The 23,879-nt window shown below is 49.6% G+C and overlaps 2 protein-coding genes across 2 annotated transcripts in view; one reads left to right on the plus strand and one right to left on the minus strand.

The window, feature by feature from the left end:
- Positions 1 to 5,918, minus strand: part of CD207 (CD207 molecule) — a 50,156-nt gene extending 44,238 nt beyond the window's left edge. The window contains exon 1 of the mRNA XM_023251752.2: positions 5,630 to 5,918. Within this exon, the coding sequence (XP_023107520.1) occupies positions 5,630 to 5,900 (271 nt within the window). The 5' untranslated portion in view covers positions 5,901 to 5,918. The remainder of the gene's footprint in view (positions 1 to 5,629) is intronic.
- Positions 5,919 to 6,074: 156 nt separating this feature from the next.
- The window catches only part of VAX2 (ventral anterior homeobox 2), a 28,356-nt gene continuing 10,551 nt past the window's right edge, over positions 6,075 to 23,879 (plus strand). Inside the window, exon 1 of the mRNA XM_011281258.4 lies at positions 6,075 to 6,350. Coding sequence (XP_011279560.2) covers positions 6,101 to 6,350 — 250 coding nt within the window. The 5' untranslated portion in view covers positions 6,075 to 6,100. The remainder of the gene's footprint in view (positions 6,351 to 23,879) is intronic.

Genomic DNA, 23,879 nt, shown 5'->3' on the forward strand with positions numbered 1-23,879 from the left:
GACCAGGCCTGTTCACCCTCTCTGATCCTCCCACTGCCAACCTGCTCCCACCTTCCAGGTCTCTGCTGGTTTCCCTCCTTCCCCACCCACCCAAAAGCCTGGCTGAAATAACCATATCTCATTCCCTGGATTACCACATACTGACCACCCAAGACCTGGGTGAAAGCTCCTGGCTTTCATCCAGCAATGCCTTCTTCCCCTACCCTTAGTCCAATACAAAAATTCCTTCACCTGGAAGCCTCTTAACTATCAGAAACCCACTGGGGACCTGATTTGAAGTCATTAGACCTAAACTGAAGCTATGTGGTCTGCAGCCCAGCACTACTGATTTTTTTCTAAGTTACCCAGGTGATTTAATACATGGCAAGTTGAGACATCCTTTGCCCCCTCCTGTAAGCCTTCCTGGCACTGGTCCGAAGCCAGAGGCAAGACAGGAGTGCCTACTGGTAGCCACTGGGTGGTTGGTACCCGGAAAATATTGTCAGCCCTGCCCTGCTTGCAGCTGTCACCCCAGTGTGGCCCTCTTTACAAACTAGACCTATAGCCTCCCCTGGGCAGCTCTCCCCATAGGCCTCAGGACTCACAGGCTCAAGAAAGGCACCAGCAGATTGTACCAGACTTGGCACTGGCAGATCTTGACAGCCCTAGAGCTTGGAAAGCCCGCCTGGGATCCTTGCCTAAGAAGAGGAGGCAAAACAAAGCAGGGGAGTGTTGCCTTGAGAGGCAAAGAGGTGGTGCCGCAGCTGGTGCCTCCCCCATCTCGCCCTGTACCAGCCCACCCTAGCCCAGCTAACTTGGGTTCCCTGCTCTGCTCGAAGAGCTGACCTCTGCCCTCATGGTGGGCACCCCTAGGGCCCAGACCATTCTGTTCCCTGCAGAATCCTCAGAGGGCAACACTGGCATCCCACAAAGACAGGCCTTGGGCATCTTGTATTGCCCAAAATTAGTCAGTGACTGACTTGCAGTGCCTGAGCCTGCAGGTGGTTAGCTACCTAGGAGGGGCCTAAACGCTGGGATCTGAGGAGCCTCACTCTGCCCCAGCACCTCTCCCACCAACCCCAGGAACAGGTGTCTCACCATTAGAGCACCCCTGCTCGGGTTTTAGCACCAGTACTCTTCTTAGAAACGAACACACTATTGTCTTTTACAAAAATAACAATGCTCATTGTAAAAAACAAAACAAAACAAAAACTCCAACAGCACCCTAGCTCCTTTTAAAATGCCAATCCTTTCCTACCAGAGAGGGGGACAATAGGTACCCTCTGAAGTGCCAGTACAGAGATCTGGCTCCCAGGCACATAGGGGTGCAGGCAGGGTCAGGGGAGGAAGTGATGCATGGATTTTTTTTTTTTCTGCCAGCTCGGTCTTGTGCTCCCCAGCCGAATCTTCAAGGAGTGTCCTTCCCTATTCACCCAAACCCCTAACTCCCTTTAGCTGCAGGAGAAACCCATCCCAGCAGTAATAGCAGGGGGCCAGAAGAATGCCACCCAGCATCTCCCAGGGACCCTTATATGGGACCCCAAAACCAGAAAGAAGAAAGATAGGAGACCCAGACAAAAAAAAGGATGAGGCAAGGCAGAGGAACCCGGACCTCCTGAGTTTCTAGGCCTTAGGGAAAGGACCGGGGAGAAGCACGGGGCTGAGAGAGGGGAGTAGGGAGGTAGAGACAGAGGCCAAGGATGAGTACAGGAAGGAAGCCAGCTGGGGAAGGCACCTGCAAAGGCTGCAAGCTCAATCCAGGCTTCTACCATGAGCCTCAGCAGAGGGAAGAGGCACCAGAAGGAGCAGGGCTGATCTGGGGCCAGGGCTCCAGGCCTGGAGGGCTGGTCTGATGTGCTTGCCAGAGCACTGTAGGGATACAGAAGAAGGGAGAATAACCAGACACAGAATGGGAACTCCAGCATTTCAGGTTCTGAGCACCAGAAGGCGAGACTGAAGGCTCCAGCCAGAGTTGCAGGATCACTGTCAGTGAAGGACCAAAGGGCTTGACTGTGAGATACAGGTAGCATGTGGGGGAACCTAGGCCCCAACTCTCACCCAGCCATATGCACATGTTGGCTCCCCAGGATGGGTGGCACACTTCTGATCCTAGAGGACCTGCTGCCCAGCAGGGTGGGGGTAGGAGAACTATTTACCCCTAGGTGCTGGGGACCTAGCTCTCACAAGGACTCAGGCTTAGGAAGTCAGTCTCACTTGCTGAGCTGCTAGAAGGCCTGGTGAAGGTGGATGGGGAGGGCCTGGAGAGTCCCTGAATCTCTACACCAGGGGAAACCTCCCTCCACACCAGGGAGACTGAATCAAGTCCACACCAGGGGAATGAGTGGCAAGAATCGGAGACAGCAGTTAAGCAAGGTGCTAAGCAAGGCAACACCTGAGAGAGGACAGCCTCTTACCCCAACTCAGGCCATTTTGGGGAAACCCTCTGGAGACCTAGTCCTAAGGAGTATCTGTGCAGAAGTGGGTTGGTGGAGCTCTTTCCTGACTGACGGTCTCCCTACTCCTGCAGCTGAGTGGTGGACCAGGACCACCATGTGGCCAGGGAACTCCTTGCGGCAGAGCATCATGGGACTCCAGCCCAGGATGCAGCAGTTCCTTGTGACCAGACCTGTTCATCCTGCAAAGCAGAAGCCCACTAATTCCCTGGGACCAGCAGAGGCCGGGACAGACACTGCTAGCAGGGATGGACCTTGGGCCACGAGCTGCTAAGGCCCTATGGGACCCAAAAAGGGCCAGATCAACACCTGGAGTTTGTCTACACTGGAGCCCTGGGAGCGACAGAGCCACTGGGAAAACAAGTTTAGGCCATAGCCCTGCCCCCTATCGGCTGGGACTCCCTTCCCACCCGCCCCCCCACACATGCCTCCCTGCTAAGGTTCCTGAATCACTTTATGAAAAAGGAGAGACACAGAGATTTTCCAGATCCCTGGGATCTTGCCCCGGTTGAGATGACTGTGAGACTGCGAGTGTAGACTGGCACTGAAAACATAGGATATAGGACACATAGGCCACCCAATCCCGGATCCCACTGCGGGGTGAGGAATCCCAGATCCTAGTGAATTCTGGCCAGGCGGACTGCACCCCTGAAGCTCTGTGTCCAGCTTACCCCGAGGCAGGAGGATCTCCCAGAGCCAAATGGCATCCCAACATGTGAGCGCGCGCACACACTCAGCAAAGCCAACCCTGTATCTCGCTGCCATGTGGTCATACTCAGGTACTGGCGCGCCCAGCGATCCTCACCCAGCACACTCAGGAGGTAGACCCGAAGGATAAAGTCTCCAGAGAGAAAAGGATGTGGGTGGGAGCCCAGTGGCCCCGCACAACATGCCTACTGGCTTGGCAGTGGGCCACGAGGCACTAGGATGTCCTGGCAGGCATCTCCGTTGGGCCAGAGCCCCGGGCTGGGTGAGTAGATCCGACACCGCCAACCCCCTCTCCCGTGGCTCACATCCACACAAGCACACCGCACAGGTTCTCTGCTTCAGCATGCAGAACCCCTGAATTCCTTACTCGCTGGTCATGGGTACAATCACCAGGAAGGGAGACCCACCTGCCAGGCCTGCGGAGAGGAGAGCGCCCGAATGCCCTCAGGACACCAAATCCCACCCCACAAAGAGGGAAAGTGAGGGGGAAAAAAAAAATAAAGGGCTGGAGAAAGAGAAAGAGTGGGACCTCCGGAGAACCAACCCTCCTCCTGTTCTCCCAGCAGGGCTCCCCGAAGCTAGGGAAGGGGAGTCCCCAAGTGCCTGGGTCCTGTCTCCGTGGGATTCTGCCTCACCAGACAGACTGGCCCGGATCACCCAGGAGGGTGCAGATGCCCGAAAACTGATCCCTGGACCTCAGAAGAGTTCGTCGGAGGGAGACTGGAGTTACCGGCACTGAGACCACTGAGATATGCTGTGAAATTGAAATTTAAAGGGCAAGAACAAACAAAACCCAGCAGGGCTCAGCAGGTGTCCTTCCCTTTTTCTTTGAACACAAACTCAGCCATGAAAGTGGCAGGGGAAGAGGGAGGGCTGGGGAGCCGGGAAGGTTCCAGTCAAGTTTTTGCTTTCTGCTTCCTCCTTGAATAATAAAAACAAGTAAACTTGAGAGAGAGGGCCAGAGAGGAGAAAGACAGGTGCAGAGCTGAGGCTGGATCCCGAGACCAGCATCCCACTGGTTTGTGGTGGAGGGCGTGTTGGCCCGTGTGGGTGGGGGTCTCTGAGGAGTTGGGCCCCTCCAGTGTGCACTGCAAGGGTCCTTCCAACTGAGATTGGTCCAGTTGGGTCACACGCCCCAGGTTCTCCTGTTACTATGAATTTCCTTTCTCCCAGCCCCCCAGGTGCCACCAACTGGCAGCACCCGCAGCTGGTCCAGACTGCTCTCCCTCTGCACAGCCTGTCCAGGATCCTGGCCACCAGCCTGTGCTCCTCTGCCCCACCCAAAGTACCTAGTGGCCAAGTTTTTTTCCTTCCTTCCTTCCTCCCCCCCTTTCTGTTAGCAGGTAGCAGCAGTCCTCCTGCACTCTTTACCCTCCCCTCTTCCTAGGTCTCAACCCCTTCATTATCAGCCACCCAATTAAGTAATTGGGGCATCCAGCCCACCTGGCCTTCTGCAGGGGACATTCATGACTGGACACAAATACATGGACACTGGACACACGCTAAGGCAGTAACACACACACATTCAAACACTGGCTCACCCAAATCATGGAGGCTGCACCAGCAACACGCTCAGCCCGGACACAGTCACTTACCCCCTCACCTCACTTCCCCCCCACACACACGCACATCATGGGCCCTGCCCCCACAAACACTCAATCAGCCCCCCAGACAGACCGAAGCACCCTCGCTCACCCGGGAATGCGAGCCAGAAAAGAGAAGCAAAGTCTGCAATCACGGCGCTTTAGGGGAAGGGTCATCGGCGCTCCCGCCCACAAACAAGTTGAACACACATCTTCACTGGGGTCTCTCAATCTCTGTTCGAGCCCCTTTCTGAGTCAAAGTAAGGGAACGAAGGGCCCGGCCTCTCTTGGCGCTGGCAAGGCAGAAGCTAGACTCAGGCGGGCACGGGCTCCTCTGAAAGCGCTGGGGACTCGGAAGCCTCGGAGGGCCGAGCGCTCTGCACAGGAACCCCCACCACCTGGCTTCCCAGCCCAGCTGGATTCTAGCCACGCTGACCTCCGCGCCTCGATTTTCCAGGGAAGGTGGGACCTGGGGCCAGGGCTGGCTGGGGTGGGGGGCATCTCCACAGTAACGGGGTGAGGCTGGCACAAGGAAACGCCCATCTGCTTCCCAAGTCTGAGGGTGCGGGCCCCGCGTGAGGGCCTCCAGGCCGTGGGGGAACCGGGCGTTTGCTGCCTACCACAGTCTCAGCCTCACTCGACCCTCTGGGCTCCTGGCCCCTCTCTGCACGTGTTTTCTCAACCCCCCGCGAGTGCGGGTCACTCCGTCAGTCCCCTGGCCTCTCTCGGGGTCATTTACCACATTCTAGGCCTTGCTCTCCCAGGATCGCCGGGACGCGCCTTCGGTCCCGCTTCGAATGCGGGTGGCGGTATGAGTCTGGGGGCAGGGGTGGGGCACTGAACCCCAGACCTGAGGCCCTGCCTCCAGCCTCCCCCCCACCAGCCGAGCGCCCGAGCAAGGCCAACCTCCTGTTTTCTGCTGGGTCTCGCCGGGGTCGCCTTCCTGGAGCACTTTGGTTATTGATCCCGCCGAAAGAGCTGGAGCGCGGAGCCTGAGCGTCCCCGGGGAAGGAGGGAGTGGGGAGCACAGAAGGCAAGGGACTGGGGGAGGGAGTTGATAAACTTTAGGGGTGGCCGTAGGGCTAGGCCAGCACCCCCAGAATACCGCCCCAGCCTCCCTCTGCCGGACTGGGAGTGGGACTAGATCGGGGGTGGAAGAGTGGGACCACCCTCCCATCCTTCGGCGCTGCTCCCTCGTGAGCCGCTGGGAGTCAGAGAACCCCGACTCGCGCCCAATCAGCAGGGATGGGTGGAGCAGCCGGGTAGGGGCGGGGCCCGAGGAGTAGGGGCCGGGCGGGGGGCGCGAGGGGCGGGGAGCCACGGGCTTGGCCAGCTCAGGCTGGCCGGGCGGTGGAGAAGGCGGCGGTGGCGGCCGGCATGGGCGATGGGGGCGCGGAGCGCGACCGCGGCCCGGCACGCCGGGAGTCGCGCGGCGGGCGCGGCGGGGACCGCGGCGGGGACCGCGGCGGAGCGGAGGACTCGGGCGCCGATGCCGGCCGCCGCAGCCCAAGGGAGATTGCGGGGACCTCCGCCTCTAGCCCCGCGGGCTCCAGAGAGAGCGGCGCCGACAGCGACGGCCAGCCCGGGCTCGGAGAGGCAGACCACTGCCGCCGCATCCTGGTGCGAGGTAAGCGGACAGTTCTCGGTTCTGGCCCAGGGGACCCCCACCCTAGCCCTTCGGCTGCCTCCACCTCCCAGTTCACACAGACAGCCAGTCATCAGTCAGTCATTCATTCAGCAAATACTATTTTGAGCTTCTATTGTGTGCTGAACACTGAGCTGAGTGCCGGGGACAAAGCGGCGAACGGGACCAAAGAGATGTCCGTGTCACCGCCTTACAGTTCTCAGCCTCTCGGGCCGGCCGCTCACCCTAGGCCCATCCCCGCTGGGTACGGCGGCGGGGACCGGGATACAAGTGCGGGGTGCGGACAGCCGGGTCCCCGCCCCGCGTCCCTCACGGCTGGTGCGGAGAAAAGCGTCACGAGCGCTCGGCGGGGTCAGGACGAGGAAGGACCAGCGTCCGGGACCGCGGGAGGGAAAGGCCGGCGCTCCGCTCAGCGGCCGGGACGCTTCCCGGCCGCCTGCCCAGCCTCGTTTCCCGTTCCCGGCGACGCAGACCGCACCGGTTGCTCGCGGGAGAGGGCATCGGGACGCGGAGGGCGGCGTGCGGCGCTTGCCCGCCTGGGCTTTGCTCTTTCGGCTCGCGCTTCCTCTCGGCGTCTGGGCCCAGCCGGCTCTCGGTGCGGCCTTCCCCCGGCCTGGCCTTTCGCGTCTCTCCCGTTCTCCCTCGCCCTTCGTCCTCCTCTCTTCTTTCCTGGCTTTTCGCTCCGCCGAGCTCTCCTTCCCAGCCCTCTTTTCCTGCAAGCGCTTCTGGACTGCGCTCGAGTACCCAGCTCTGCCTGGTCTCCTCGCCGCGAGGCCGACCCCCAAAGCCACCCTCACGCGAAGCTCTAGATCAGCTTTCGCCGGATCCGGGCCTCGCCCAGAGAGATGGAAGGAGAAAGGGGATGCCGGGCACTTGCCTTCAGGCTGCCCCTAGGCCGCGGCCAGAGCCTGAGATCTGTTTCCCCCACTGTCTCTGAGCGCCGGCACCCGGAGACCGAGCGCCCAGAAGAGGCCACACGCGGGGAACGGCTCCCGCGACCTCCTTCTCCTACTGCCTGGCTCGGCTTCCTCCCGCTGCCCTTTTACTGCCTCAACTTCCGGAGCGCCCGCCTGCCAGCCGCGGGGCTTTGGGAGTCGACCGGCTAGAGCTGATTTCCGCAACCACCGCGGCCGCCTGGGGAAGAGGAACCAGCTTGAGACTGGCTCCAGGACCCTCCAGCGCCAGGATCCCGAGTTTGTCTGACCTGAGCTGGGCCACCCACACTCAGACTGGGATACTGTGGCCCGGTTGCCCACAGCCTCCCTGCGGCTGCTGAGGTTGGGTAGATCTGGGAATGGGGGACAGGGCCAGGGTAGAGCATGGAGGCAGCCCAATCTAAAGTCGGCAGATGACCGTCTTGGACACAGACTCAGCGACCCATGTCTTCCTGAAACACTCCTGGTGTCAGGTGTGGTCACCTAGAGATGGGGCAGTAATCGATGTTCAGGACACAGGCTGGGGTATGAGGGTGGTCCCCACCCGGCAGCAATTCCATCAGGTGTGTGGACCTGCTGGACACCTGGGGTTAAATCAGATCCCTTTTCATAGACTATGGGGAGTCCTGAATGCAAGATGTCAACAGCCACCTTGGAGCTCTATTGAGAAAATTTGCCTGGCTTCCAGAAATGGAGAAATCAGTCCCTTAAATTACCCACACTCCCTGTTTAAGATCCTCAAATCCCTGCCTGTGACACTCACCACCTCATACCCCATCTATGGGTATTTGTGAGTTGTGGACAACTGAGAGTTCTGTGCCCACCTACTATCCCTTCCACTCTACTAACTCTGCTTGTGTAACAAATAAGTTCTGTGTACAGATGTCAGTTTAGTAACTCCCAGGTGTAGACTTAGAGGAGGTAGGAGTCAAAAGTGACCCTCCACCCTGTGGGATGGGAGCCACCCATGCTAGGAGCAATCTAGAGCTGAGTAGAGATGGACACCACCCTCCCCCCCCCACACACTGTATGTGAGATAGCTTGTGTGCATTGTCAGGAGATATACTTTTATAAATGCATGTATACATACACAGCAATGCCATTATATTTGTACAATATAATGGTAATATAGTATAGAGGGTGTATTTACATGCCTAAAAGAAATAAAAGGTAAACAGGGCCCTCTGCCCTTTCTCATTTAATGAAAAGGCAGTTATTACAGGCCTGAGATACCAGGCACGTCATTTGGCACTAATCCCTCCCAGCCAGGGTCACCTGTGTCACTCCTGGCCCCACAGGGACTCAGGGTGGAGGCTCTGACAGATGAAAGGCCTGGTACTGGTGAAGGGAAGTCTGCAGCGCATTGGCCTCCAGATGAAATTTCCCTCCAGTGTGCTCTTAGCAGAGAGTACATTTCACCCTTGATTTCCCAGGACACATCCTCCCAAAGTACTTCTGGAGGAAACCATAAAAAGGTGGAAGGGAGGTTTTTGCCATCGCATCCCGTCAGGTTGTGGGGAAAGAACCCCACTTCCCTTGGGTCTTTGCACTTCTTTCTGCCTCTTTTCCACTAGGGACTTGCTACCTGAGGGCCCCACCCCAGCATAGCATAGCGCATCTGTTGGGGGAGTTCCAAGGCACAGGGGAATAGAAGGAAAGTGTGGGGGGCTGGAATAAAGTGAAGTTGGTTTAGAGTCCTTTAAACTTGAGCCAGTTCCTTTGCCTCTCTGTGCCTCAGTTTCCACATCTGTACAGAGGAACCTATAGCTGTTACCTTGAAAGTCAGTGCTAAAGGTCAGAGGTGATGTCTATAAAACTGCAAACACCCAGCGGGACCTCTATAAATATTCTTTTGAATGAAAGGGGGTGCTCTGAGGTGACCCACAAACCACTCTGGGAATGGGCCCCCTTCCTCAGAAGCCTCCCCCAGCTCACCCCCGCCCCTTACAGACTCCAAGGACTCCGCGCCTTTTCCCCTTGGCTAAATGCTGCCCTGCGTTGGGAGGTGGGCAGCCCTGGGGGGTTGAGAACAGCTGATGAAAGGAGGATTAGTGCCACCTTGCAGACCACGAGGTGTGGCCTTCCCCAATCCCCTTGGAGGAACCCCTCACTCCACCAATCACTCAAGTTTCCGGCTGCCTCCCCGAAATGCGGGTCAGGGAGCCAGGGAGGCCGACCGTGCTGCATCCCCGCCTCAAAATGGAGGCCACTTCGTGCCACACATGGACACAAACAAGGCCACAAGGATGACAGGGGCGTGTGCACACAGGCAGGCCAGCGCACCTCACCGCACACACAGCTAGGCTTCTACGGGACCAGACAGTGGCTTAGGCCACCCCACACCTCTGCGTGCACAGCCCATTGGCCAGTGACGGGTATGGATGGGGGTCCTTTTGTTTTATATTTAGGAAGGATGCACCAACTGCGAGGAGGAGGAGGAGGAGGAGGAGGAGGAGGAGGCGGCGGCAGCCGGAACAAACAGGCCTCCTCCCAGCTGTGGCTCTAACCGCCCGGTGCAGCCGACGTGCAACGGCCTTTTCGGTGGAGCCGGGATACCGGCGGTTAGAAGAGGTGGACCAACTCTCACCCACAACTTCCTGCAACCTCAGTCTCTGCTGGCACCCGCGCACTCAGATGCGCCTACCTGATTCCCAGATTAATCCAGATGCAAATTCAACAATCCATCTGAATAGAGCCCGTAATGGCTGCCTGTTGGTGTCACGGAACTTTTATGAACAATGCACGGCGCTGCTACCTGCTCTCTTGAAGCGGTCCCTCAGGCCTATGCATCTCAAAACGCCATTTGGGCCGCATCCTGTGTCCTCAGCCCTGTGGCCACCTTGACCCTGGTGAAGCAGGATCAGGCTGCCTCCAGAGGGCTCTTCCTTTTAAGAACTGCGGCCAGAGCTCCCCTCCTCATTTCCACACTTCTCTGGGAACAGGAGGGGAGGAAAAATTAGGGATCCCTTGGCTGAGTGAACAACCGGCTACCACACCACCACCCATTATCTGGAGTGCTTTCACCTGGGAGCTTTATGGATGCACCTGGGAGCTAAGAACGTAAGAAAGCCCACAAAGACCCAGACCTCTGGCTCTCTGGCAATTCTCCTTGTGGATGTGGGTGTGGGGAAGGGAAGCATTTAGCGGGGTCCACCGCTCCCCACCCCCATCGGAGAGCAGTGCTGGGGCAGTCCAGAACCGGGAGCCTCTGAACACTTACAGACTGCACAATGGTATACACCAGGCAGGGTCCTGGCAGCCAGACTCATTGGAAGACGCTGGGCAAGGGGCCAAGACTTCTAGGGCTTGAGCTGAGAGAGGCCTGGGGAAACAGACTCTCCCTCCCACTCCAGCAGCCAGATCTGGGTTTAGCGTCATTCCGAATCTGCTGGCTTTCTGCTTGGATTTACTGAAGCCACTGGACCTACAGGAGCTCAGCTGGGACCTTGCAGGCCTCACCCTGCAAGTCGCAGTGGCTCTACAAGGGCACACCTACCCACTTGCCCAGTAGGCATTTTGGCAACTGTGAAGGTGGGGCAGATTGTTGTATCGAAATTTGAGCACTGGATTTGGGGTCACAGCTCTTTCACCCTGGATGGACCTCTGACCATAACCTCAATATGAGTCTCTTAATAGATACAATAACCAGGACCAGGCCTCAGGCAGCAGTTGAAAGGTTTGAACGGTTAATGCAAGGGACTGCACTTTGGAATTTTGTTTTTTATTTTCACTTTTGGTTTTGGGATTTGTGAGGGTATTAGGTTTCTTTTTTTTTTTTTAATTTTTCTGGGTTTGTTTTGTTTTATGTTTGTTATGTTTTTCCTTTTGTTTGTTTTTGGCAGAAGGACCCACATTCTCAGCAAGGGTCTGACTGGGCTCTATCGCTTTGGTCTTATTTTTCCCTTTGTTTACATGCGTGCTGCGCCCCCCCCCCCCCAACTCGCAAGCAGCCCAGCAACCAAATGTGTTGTCTTGTTGGTGTGTTTTTTGTGCACTGTTTTCATTTTCAGGGAACTATGCGTGGCTCCTTGTGTTCTCATGCTACTTTTGTTGTTCTGGGCAGTGGCTTGGACTCCGGTTCCGTGCACCCACCGCAGGGTCAGAGCTTCTAGGTGCCCCCCTCCACCTTCACCCGCTTTGACCCTGCTGGGCAAGGAGGCTGATTTTCCCCGAAGCTGGGGCGATGAGTGAGTACATGCACTGGCAAGGAGGAAGGGGACCACGGAAGCGTGTGTCCTTGGGCTTATATAGGTCGTTTGGATGTCGTTTGGGGCATTGGCCCACGGTGCACCACCTGTAGGGAGAGAGCATCTATGGGTCCTGTTGGCTCTATACCATTTCCTCTGAGTATGGGGTCAGAGTAGCCCTGAGCTCCCTCCCTATATCTCTCCGATTTGTATTGGGGGTGGGGTGGGGTGGGAATACGAATCATATTAATTTTGTTTCTGTTTCCTGTTTGCTTAATATAAAATAAAGATTGGCCTTACGCTTCCTAAAGCCGGTAGCGGGTTACCGGCAGTGTATCCCGCCGAGTTCCCTACCCCAGTTTGAGAAACTGATAGAGGACACCGAGGCTGAGCGGGCCTGTCCAGGAATCCCTGCGAGCTGGGTTGTCTAGGCGCCTGGTTCATCCCCCACCGCATCCAGGAGGGAGGTTGAAGGATCTGAAGGTGCCAGGGTGGCACTGAATACTGCGGAAAGAAGTCTCGGCGCCAGGCCCCGGGTCTTGTCCCCAAAGCAGAGGAATGGGCGGACCTGGGAAAGCCCGGGTGGCGAGCGCAGGAAGTGGGGAGTCGGTTGCAAGGTCCTAGTTGGGGCCCCCCCGCAAAGGCCTCTCAACCATCTCTCTCTGTCACCATGTTCACCCGCGGTCTTGCCCGTCACACGTTGATTCTTTCCACAAACATTAATGAATACCTACTATGTGCCAGACCGCCCCGGCAGGGGCTGCTGGCTCCCAGCTTCCCAACCGAGAGCCTGTCTCTCTCTGAACACTGCGGGGTGAGGGCTTCCTGACCCCACCCCCCCACCCCCCGGGGCGGCCCGCGGAAGTGGCTGGGGAAGGGTTGCCTGCGCTAAGTTCGAAGGGGGCAGGTGCCCGAGGCCGGGTTCCCTTGATGCCGCCCCCGCACCACAGAAGAGGCTGTCACCGCGCCCAGCCAAATCCATGATCTCCACAGATATGTTCTTGGCACAGTATACACTCACTAAATATTTGTCGAATGAGTGAAAGGAGACAAAACTGTCAACATCTCTCATCTCATTAGGTAAAAGACCGCAACGCCCTTTCCCCCGGGGACGACGTTCGTCCGAGAGGACATCCTCATTTTTTGACGTTACAATGTTGTTCCTTACAACTGTTACAATATAAATTTGACCATGCCACATTTTTGGCATTTTGTGCAGTCCTCAACTTTGGGAACCCCCGCAATATAAAACCTCAAATATGGTTCTTTTACTGGACGTGGAAAACCTCAAATACGGTTCTTTTACTGGTAGCTGGGTCGGCAGGGCCTCCAGCTGGGACTGGAGCGGGAGGTCGCTCCAGGAGCAGGGCGGCGAGCGGAGGGTAGTGAGGCTCCCGCCTGTCTGCGGCTGCTTAGTGTGTGGTTCCACCAGCAAAGCCAGCCAGGGGGCGAGAAAGAAATAGCTGGATAAATCTGCGCCCCTCCTCCCCGCTCAATTCACAGGCCTCCAGTTATCCGCTGGAGCTTGAAATCACTGGGTGACTAAAGCCTGGGTTTGTTTGGTGGTTTGCTCCTGCGGCCCGCTGCCCAGCCACCCACCCTCGCGGGGACCAGTCGACTCGTGGAGCCGCTGGGAAGCCAGGGCTGGGCGTGCAGGGCCACACTTACAAAGTAGATAGGTAGCTAGAGGATTGAATTTCAGAAAGTTATGCGTGCTCAACAGAAAACAAAACAAAACAAAACCGAACCCGAAGCGGTAGAAGGCTCCCCCAAATAGCCACCATTCTCAGTTTCAGGTGGGCCCTTCCAGATTTTCCCACTCTCGTATGTAAACATCAGCAAAAGTGGAATCGTATTACATAAGCCGTTTTGCAACTTACCTTTAAACAAAATTTAATCCGCAGGGGTCATCTTTTCGGGTCAACCATTTCGCGCTGTTCCGTGGCCGTGACCGAACCGAAAGTATCCCTTTGGTTGGGGAAAGCCGAATTCTCCCCATCTCTGCAGGGAGGGTCCAGTTGGTTTTCCCTAATATAAACACTGTGGAATAAACTTCCAAGGCACAGGTCTTTGCGCACTTGAGTATTTCCGTGAAATAGATTCCTAGCAGTGGAACTGCTGCTTCAAAAGGTTTACCCACACTACAGTTTTTAAAAACGTGTTTTGCTTAATTTGAAAATGGTAATTAGCTCCTGTGATTCCGACATCAAAACGTTGTGTTGTTAAGTACACCGTGAAAAATCCCTCCCATCCCTGCCCTCTCTCTTCCAGTTCCCACCTGGCTCTAAGGCAGCCATTTTTTACTTTCTGGTTTGTCCTTCCAAAAGACATTCACGCTTATGCAAGTCAGGGCTGCTCTGTTGTTTTCTTGCTTTTATTTATTTATTTTTTACTCATATATGACACCTCCCTATATTTTTCTGCACCTTGCTATTTTCACTTACCAGTGCATTTGGGGATGTAAAGAACGTCTTGTCCCTTTTTTCACAGATGTATAGTATTCCATTTATATGGACTGGGTGGGGCCATAATGCATGTTGGATAACCCATGTCCTACTGGTGGAACAGTTAGCTTTTTTCTTATATGTTGCTATTATATACAATTCTGCAATAAACTTGTTCCTTGGTCATTTCCACGTGTGTAGGTATATGTCAGAGAAGTTCCTAAAAGGTGGAAGAGTATGTTAGTTTGTAATTTAGAAGATAATGCCAAATTCCCTCCATAGATGATACACCATCGGTGCCTTATCTACCCACCTCTGCTCCCCCACCCCTCTCCCCAGTCCCAGCAGCAATGCCTGAAAGTGCTTGTAGCCCCAAATCTTGCCATCACAGTTTAGGCTTTATATCTTGAAAGATACTGTCAAGTTGCTCTTTGCGGGGGAAAGTTTGCAGTTTATATCCCCATCTTTTTCCTCTGCCCATACTGGGCATAGATATCTTTTCTACCTTTGCCAGTCATATAGGTGATAAGTAGTACCTCATTGACATTCTAATTTTTATTTCATTGATTATTAGTGAAGTTGACTATCTTCTCATATTTGCCGGCCAGGGTATTTCTTCTGGTGTTATCTAACAACTCATTTCCTTTGACCACTTTTAATTTTCAAATATTCCTTTCTTTACTGATTTGTAGAAACTCAGCATTAAGGATAGTAGCTCATTGCTTTCAATATGTGTTGCAGTTTTTTAAAGTTCATAATTTGCTTCTAATTTGTTTCTGGTGTCTTTTGTTTTCTAAAGTGTAAAATAACTTTCTAATTATAAATCCAACCATGTTTGTTTTGCCATATCATGTATAAACGGAAAGGTCTTCATTTTTTCCTGCATAAAGCATGTACACTCCCAAGATGGAACCAACCAAACACTCATTAGTAATTGAAAAAGATAACTATTTTCTTTTTGTAATATGTTGCAAAAGTGGGAAATTTTTTGCAAATTTTTTTTCACTTAATAAACATTTGTAGAAACCTTGCTTGCTGTCTAAAACTGCCTCATTCTTTTAACAGCTACATGGTATTCCATTCTGCAGATATCATTAATTTAACCAGTCTCCTATTGATGGGTATTTAAGTTGGTTCTACTTTTTTGCTATTACAAGCAATGTCTCAGTGAACATCTTTGGATCCTAATTTGGACAGATGGTTTTTTAAAGTCTCATTTATGAGACAATCTGAAAAATGTGTAACCAAGTGAGACTTTTTTATATTAAGGAATGATTGATAATGTCTTTGGTTGAGACAGTATTGTTGTTATTTTGCAAAGGAAGTTTTTTTTTTTTTCAGAGACACATATAAAAATATTTCTGGATGAAATGATATGATGTCTGAGATTTGCTTAAAATTATGAGGATAGAGAAGAAACAGGATTATTCATGAATTTATAATTGTTGAAGTTGGGGGATAGGTATGTCAGGGCTCATTATACTCCTTTCTCTAATTTTGTGTATGTTTGAAATTTCTCATAATGAAATGTTTAAAATAATAGGCATTATTTTACACATATGTTAAAGTTATGACAGATATTTCTGAATTCCATGCCCAAAATTTATACTCCCAGCAATTGTGTATAAATGTGTCATTTCACCTCACCCTCCCAACCAGGATATACTGAATCTTTTAGAGTGAGATCTTGTCAAGTGAAAAACATTTTTATTGACATTTTTAATCACTAGTAAGGTTAAGCATATATATTCATGTACTTATTCTTCATCTTAATTTCCTCTTCTGTGAATTTTTTTATTCATGTGCTTGGTTATTTCTCTATTGGTTTACTTATAGTTGTGAATGCTACTTTTCTTATAGTTGTGAATGCTACTTTTATACTAAGGAAGTAATCCCTTTTTTTTGTGAGATGTGCTGTAAACATGCCCAAATCTTTTTCTTTTTTAAATATTTTTTGTTTAATATTTTTTAATGTTTATTTATTATTTTGGAGAGAGAGAAGCAGACAGAGTGAGAGTGGGAAGCAGAGAGAGAGAGACAGACAGACAGACAGAATCTGAAGCAGGCTCCAGGCTCCAAGCTGTCAGCACAGAGCCCTATGGAGGGCTCGAACTCATGAACCATGAAACCATGACCTGAGCTGAAGTCAGTTGTTCAATCAACTGAGCCACCCAAGCAGCCCTCTTTTTCTTTTTTTAAACTTTGTTGTGAGGTTGTTTTTTTTTTTTTACTGAACTCAAATTTAAATTGTAATCACATCTAATGGTCATTCCTTTTGGGGATTGTAGTTCTCTGTTAGAAAGGTCTTCTACCAAAGATAAAACTGCACTTTGCTACATAGTCTTTGTGACAAACCAAACAATAAAAATGTACACAAGGTAAGATAGAAGAAATCTTTCCTCCCTGACCAGCTTTCACTTCTAAACAGTGAAGAGAAGAGAGGTGTTCATCCTGCAGACTTGATCCTACACAAGCACAAGTTCACACACACACACACACACACACACACACACACACACAGTGTTGTTTTACTCATTGTTCTTTATAAAAATAGGTTTATACATACTTGCCGTTTTTATATAGCAGTATGTAATGGACATCCATCGAGTCAGTATATGGGGATGTACCTCATTCTTGTTAATGTCTACATAAAAACCAAAGGCATCACTAATACTGTTCCATTGATAAACATTCAACTTTTTCTTTTATTTTTCTCTTACAAACTATTCCACAAACAGTAAATCTATCTTTATCAAGTATATCAATATTTCTCTGGAGTCAAAATTTCTAGGACAACAGAACTATGCCATTTTTAATTTAGCTAGGCATTGTGAAATTGCCCTCTAAAAATATTCTCAACAACAGAGTTTGAGAGAACCTTTATTTCCCCCAGCTTTGCCAGCACATTTTCTCTAGTCTGATAGGTAAAATACGGCATCTGGAAAAAAGAAAAAACTAGCTGTCATTTGCTGTTCTAACTTTTCATTTTCTCTGATTCTCTCTAAGCTTGAGTACCTTTTCATAGTTATTAGACACTTACATTTCTTCCTCTCTGAATAACCCATTCATATAATTTGCTCAGTTTCCCACTGGGTTGCTCGACTTTACTCCTTGGTCTATAGAGGCTGTGTATTTAGACATTAAGGCTCTGCTATGCATGTAGTATGAATATTTTCTCCTAATCTGTCCTTTGTCTTTTAACTGTCTCTCATCCTGCAGAAGCTTTTATTTCTAGGTGCTCAAATCTATCATTTATTTTTTAAAAATTTGTCTATGTGGGGCGCCTGGGTGACTCAGTTAAGTGTCCAACTTCAGCTCAGGTCATGATCTCGTTGTCCGAGAGTTCAAGCCCCGCGTGGGGCTCTGTGCTGACAGCTCAGAGCCTGGAGCCTGCTTCGGATTCTGTGTCTCCCTCTCTCTCTGCCCCTCCCCTGCTCTCTCTCTCTCTCTCTCTCTCTCCAAAATAAATAAATATTTAAAAAATTGTTTATGTATTTCTTTAATTTTTAGAGCTTATTTTTTATATTAAAATTTTTCTTCTATATTGTGTTCATTTTTACATGCAGTGTGAGATGAATTATTTCAAATGACAAGCTAATTGTCCAAAAGCCAGGTCTTTAATAATCCTATCTTTCCTCCCACTAACTGAAATGTCCTCATATATGCATGAATTTACTTCCAAACTCTCATGCCAGCATCATACCATTTTCATTGCCATAGATTTGTAATATATTTTGCTGTATGGTAATGCAAGTATTTTCTCCTCATTCTTTAACATTCTTTCCTTAACTGGTCTTCCATTTTCAATTTTCCTATTCAACTTGAGGATGAATTTCCCATAAGGAATTTTTATAATAATCACATTGTGGATCAAGGAAGGAAGGACTTTGTCACACGTAAAAATAAGCACACGAGCAGCTTGCCGCGCAAAGGAACTAGTCTGGTGCTGGGAGATGAAATCAGCTAGGGTTTTGTGGGAAGCTACTGGGAGGAGTACCAGAAAGGGGTAATAGTTCATCCTAGAGGTCAGGGGCATTAGCTAGCCATTATCAGAGATCACCACCCCTCCCAAGGCAAAGGCTGGTTGGACAGAATCACCCTTTCCTGTCCCCCTAGGGCTCACTCCTCCTTGAGGAGACCAGAAAGGCAGCAAGACTCAGGAGTCATTCCCTTTAGACTCCTGCATTTTCACCCTACCCACAAAAAGGCGCTGGAATTAAATCTGTCCTTCCTTCCTGGTGCTTCCCCCAAACTCCACCCAGAAAAGGAACAATTCAGGAAAGGGGGCTGTGTCAGTAAGGATGGGCTAGGTTTTGCTGCAGAGACAACCCCAAATCTTAGAGTTTTAACAGAACACAGGTGTGTTTCTCACTCACATGATAAGTCTATCACGAGTGGGCATAGGCTCATCTTCATACTCAGAAATTCAGGCTGATGATGCTTCATCCTGACTCTTGATTCCAGGACCATCACAGTAGGGGGAAGAGGGTGTGGCAAATTATGAACCAGCTTTTAAAGTGTTCATCTGAAGGTGACTTCATCTTTTCATTTTGGCTGAAGTCATGTGGTCACATCTAATTTCAAAGGGCAGAAAATTAGTGCAACCCTACCCTGTGCCTGGAAGGAGTTGGGAACACTGGTGAACAGCATTCATGATTTATCCACTATCTTAACTTTGATGAGTAGCCTTCTCTGGCTGTCATAGCTAAAAGAGCAAACACACACACAATGGTTATTGGGTTTCGGTTATTTGGAGAGGATCAGTAATATCCTCTTATCTTGTTTTATTGTCTTCCCAGCATTTCTCATTACATTACATGTTCATTTTTTAAATTTATTATCTTCCTCTCTCTGCAATAGAAGGTCTATGGAAGCAAGGACCTTGTTTATTTTGCTCATTTCCCAGACCCTGGAAAAGTATTTGGTGCATAGTAAGTGCTCATCAAATATATGTTGAGTGGTTGAATATGCCTAGTTGTTTATTTACATAAATGAGATATTACTACATATGTTATCCTATAACTTTCTTTCTCTTCATGTCAGTTCGTATCGATATTTTGTCATTCTTTTAAATTGCTACACAGTATTTTGTAGTATATGCATTAGTGTAATTTGTTCAGCCGTTTCCCTTGTGGGGAACCGTGAGGTGGCTTTCAGATTTTCAGCATCGTGAACACTGCTGCAGCAAACATCTTTGAATATACCTTGGAGCAGATGAGCCCATGCTTTGTCTGGATAAATACTTACTAGAATAAAATTGTTAGGATAAAATTTACATGCGTTTAAGGTTGACAAATGCAACCTTAAAAGGTGGTGACAATTTACGGCCCTACCAACATTGAATGGGAGTGTGGAATCCCCTACAGCTCACCATTGATCTATTAATCATTTATTAATGTCTTTCCAATCCTACAGGAAAGAAATGATTTTCCATTGTTGTGTGAGTTTACATCATCCTGATTTCTGTGAAGCTGTACTCATTTTTCATGTGTTTACTGGTCATTTGGCATCTTTTTCTGGGAATGGCCCACATAAATTATTTGACCATTTTTCCTCCTGGACTATTTCCCTTTTAAAAAATCATTTATTTATAGTTGCATTATTTGTCATTTCTTTATATTTTTAAAGTTTTTCCTTCAAGTTTGTTTCATTTTACTTTGGCTTTGGTACTTTTGTCATACAAAAGGGCTTAGCTTTAATATAGTTGGTTATATCCTTTGTCTATATGTCTCCATATATCCTTTGTCTTTATGGCTCCAGTTTTATATCTTGTTCTTCCCAAGCTTAGGATTATAAAAATATCATCCTATGTTTTCTTTTTTTTTAATTTTTTAAAGTTTTTATTTATTTTTGAGACAGAGAGAGACAGAGCACGAGCAGGGGAGGGGCAGAGAGAGGGGGAGACACAGAATCCGAAGCAGGCTCCAGGCTCTGAGCTGTCAGCACAGAGCCCAATATGGGGCTTGAACTCATGAACTCTGAGTTCATGACCTGAGCCAAAGTCAGATGCTTAACTGATTGAGCCACCCAGGTGCCCCTCATCCTGTATTTTCTTTTAGTGCTTTTATCATTTTATGGCCTATGATTTTCCCTCTAATCCATTTGAAACTTGTCATTTATGATGAAAGACAGGAATTTAACTTAATTTTATTACAAATAGGTAATTTATGGTTACCAATCTACGTAACTCCATTTATTGACTACGCTGATCTTTCTCCATTTAGAATGTTCCTGTTATCATAAATCCTATCAATACATATAGTGGGTCTAATTGTGCACTCTTGATTCCATTGTTTCCCACATTTCAATCACTTGAATATTCACCATTTCTGTTATGTTCCATTTATTTACTTAATATTTTAGCATAATACATTTAAGAAAATTTTTAATGTTTATCTATTCTTGAGAGAGAGAGAGAGAGAGAGAGAGAGAGAGACATAGTTCAAACAGGAGAGGGGCAGAGAGAGACAGAGGAAGACACAGAATCTGAAGTAGGCTCCAGGCTCTGAGCTGTCAGCACAGAGCCTGACACAGGGGTCAAACTCACAAACCGCGAGATCATGACCTGAGCCAAAGTTGGACGCCTAATCGACTGAGCCACCCAGGCACCCCAAGCGTAATACATTTTAAAATTAAATACCTACTTCTGCATCATCCTAAGCACATAAAATCATAGGTTTAAATTTTTTTCTAGTAAACATTAAAATAAGTGCATAACTTTTGAAGTAACAAATGTTTATGTAGCATTTAAAATCATCTTACAGACCACAAGTGGAATGCAGAGGCACTTTAGGGAAATGCTGTTGTTACTTTTTCCACCAATGGATTTGTCCAGCTCTGTGACAAAACCTCATTGTAGCTTCATGGTATGTTCTGTTGTTGTTGATGTCTTATTTTGAAATCATTTTAGACTCACAAGAAGTTGTAAAAATAGTACAGAGAGGTTTGGCAGAGAGGTCCTGTGTACCCATCACCTTCTCTCGAAGGTGGCAACTTACGTATTTATAAAACATTGTCAAAATCAGGAAATTGACATTGGTACAATATAATTGACTAGACTACAGACCTTCCTCGAATTTCACCCATTTTTCCACGCACTCATTTTTTGTCTTCATATATAGTTCTATGAAACTTTTATATGAAGCCACATTTATAGACCTATAGACCACTACCACGATCAAAATACAGGACTGTTCTGTCACCATCAAGGAACTTCCTCAGGCTACCCCTTGACAGTCACACCCTCCCTTACCTAACCTCTGGCAACCATGGATCTGCTCTCTTCCTCTATAACTTTGTCATTGTGATAGTGTTCTATAAATGGACCCATGCAGTACGTAATCTTGAGAACTGACTTTGGTTTTCTCCACTCAGTAGAATTCCCTGGAGATTCACCCAAATTGTCACGTCTGTCAATAGTCATTCCTTTTTATTTCTGAGTCATATCGCATAGTATAACTGTACCCCAGTTTGCTTAACCATTCACCTATTGAACATTTGGCTTGTTTCCATTTAGGGACTATTGTAAATAAATAAAGCAGCTATGAGCATTCATGTATAGGTTTTGATGTGAACCTAAGATTTTGCTTCTCTCGGATAAATGCCCACGAGTGTGGTCACTGGGTTTTATGGTAAGTGTATGTTTAACTCTTTGAGAAACTGCCAGGTCGTTTTCCAGAGTGACTGCACCATTTACATTCCCACCAGCAGTGTAGAAAGTTCTACTTTCTCTGTATCCTCACCAGCCTTTGACACTCTCAGTATTATTTCTTTTAGCTATCTATCCTAATATGTGTCTCTTGTGGTTTTAATTCGCCTTTCCCTAATGGCTGGTGATGTTGAATATCTTTTCATATGCTCATTTCTATGGCACGTTTTGATATCTGGCGGGCAAGTTGCCTTTCTTATATGATTCCTGCCTTCCTCGACCCTGAGAGGAAGAGCTAACCTTGGCTGTTCCCTGAGGCAGGAATGCTTGTGTTAGCTCTTCCGCAAAGAAGAAAGGGCGAGGGACATCTATGATTTGACCTCAGTGGTCTGGAACACAGGCTTAGAGCTCTAGGTGGGCTCCAGGAGGCTCTCTGGGAAGAGGATGTAAAGCTTCCAGCACCACATACAACACCCACCACCCCTCCTCCAGTCCACACCCCCCCCCCCCCCAAAACACTTCTAATAAAATCAGTGCCTTTGGATATGGAGTCATTTGGGTTTTGTGAGGGAAGTTCTGAGACCGGTCCCATAGTTGGAAATAATAGGATCTGAGCAAAGGGGACCCAGTTGATGGGGCCGCAAATATTACCCCACCTTTTCAGAATGTAGAAAGTACCGGAGAGGGAAAGCTTGAGTTGTCCCAAAAGGCCTGTGGGGTTTCCACCTCCACTCCAAGAGCTGGGCCCATGTCCATCTGATGTGCTCTGCCCAGTGTCGGGGGGAGGGCCACCTCTGAGAGTGACCGCATCCCCTGACCCAGACACATCTTCTTCCCAGGGTTGACTGAGAACAAAGGTTCTTGAGAACCTCTGAGATCAGGGGCAGGACTTGCAAGGCAGGAGGAGCTAACACATACCCTGGAGGAGTAAATGTTAGCTGGCCGGGGCAGGAGCCAGGAAGAACCACTCTCATAAATCATATGGTGGAGGATTTGGAGGGAGAGATGTTAGACTCATTCTCTAAAGCAGGGATTCCAAAAGTAGAATCTATAGTGGTGAGGCTCACAGGAGCCTCCTGGCAGACAGCAACATTCCAAACGCAGGTCCTTTCCTATGTCTTCCAGGGCACTTGATGAACCCATCCAGAAGATTCCATTTTTTTACCCATGACCAAAGGTCTCTTCATTATAACCTACCCATTGAATCATTAAACATTGCTAAAAGAGGGTATTCGTAAAGGTAAATAAGGTTGTTTCTAGACCTTATGGAACACTGTCAGTGTGACCTCGGGGAGGTTATTTAAAATGTGTTCCTCCATTTCCCTATCTGTAAAATGGGACTAATGATAGTTCCAGCTTCACTGAGAACATTGGGAAGTTTCAAGTCCTCAAAACCGTGCCTGGCCTCGAGCAAACACGGCCCAGGTGTCAGCTTTCGTTCTGACTGAAACACGAGCAGCCAGGCCACTCACTTCTGGCCACACGGCAGAATGTGTGACCCTCGGGGGAGGGTTAAAACTCCCCCAACTGTGGAGGGTTGCTCTGTCACCTGTGCTTGATCAGCAGGGCCTGCGTTGGTTGATCAGGGCTGCCTTGAGCTGGTGGGTTTTCTGCCGACACTCATCTTTTTCCCTAATGGTAAACTACTGTTAGTTCAGCTTCGTTGTCAGCCGTGTCATATGCTGGGAATCGTTTGCTAAGTCCTACAGAATACGAGACTGCATATTTCCACGTGCCAATTTTTGACACAAATAACTAATAACTAGATTTCCAGCTATCCGAGCGTGTGGTTCAAACATGTTATCATCTCTGCCCCTATTGCTAAAGCTGATGTATATATACAGCCCACCCTCCCCCAAATCATATTTTACTTTTGCTGAACACTTTGTTGCCATTTCTCAGTTCTTTAAGTGGAAGTATCTGGTGAAGGTAGGCTGCAAGGTTTTCAATGTCTCTTAAGTAGCCTCCAAAATTTTGGAGACCCTGTGCATGGATGGCATTGGTTTAGGATCCAGGGGGGTGGCCTATTGTTCAGGACGACGTACGTGGGGAGTGGCAGAAATCTCCTCTGTAGAAGGCACCCCAGCAGCTTGATGTAGTGGCAATGGTCCTTGGACTCCTTCCTGGGGACCCCAGCTTCCCAGGCTGCCCTCCGCCCCTTACCAGCTAGCCTCTTCATGGAACCCAGGAGGGTCTGGGGACTCAGGTGCTCATGCATGCATACACACCCAGCACAGGACCTGGCTCAGGACATCTCCAGTAAGCCTTACCTGCCTGGTCATACCCAATTCTAGCCC

The sequence above is a fragment of the Felis catus genome, chromosome A3 (assembly GCF_018350175.1).
Source record: "Felis catus isolate Fca126 chromosome A3, F.catus_Fca126_mat1.0, whole genome shotgun sequence".
In the NCBI taxonomy this organism is placed as follows: Eukaryota; Metazoa; Chordata; class Mammalia; order Carnivora; family Felidae; genus Felis; species Felis catus.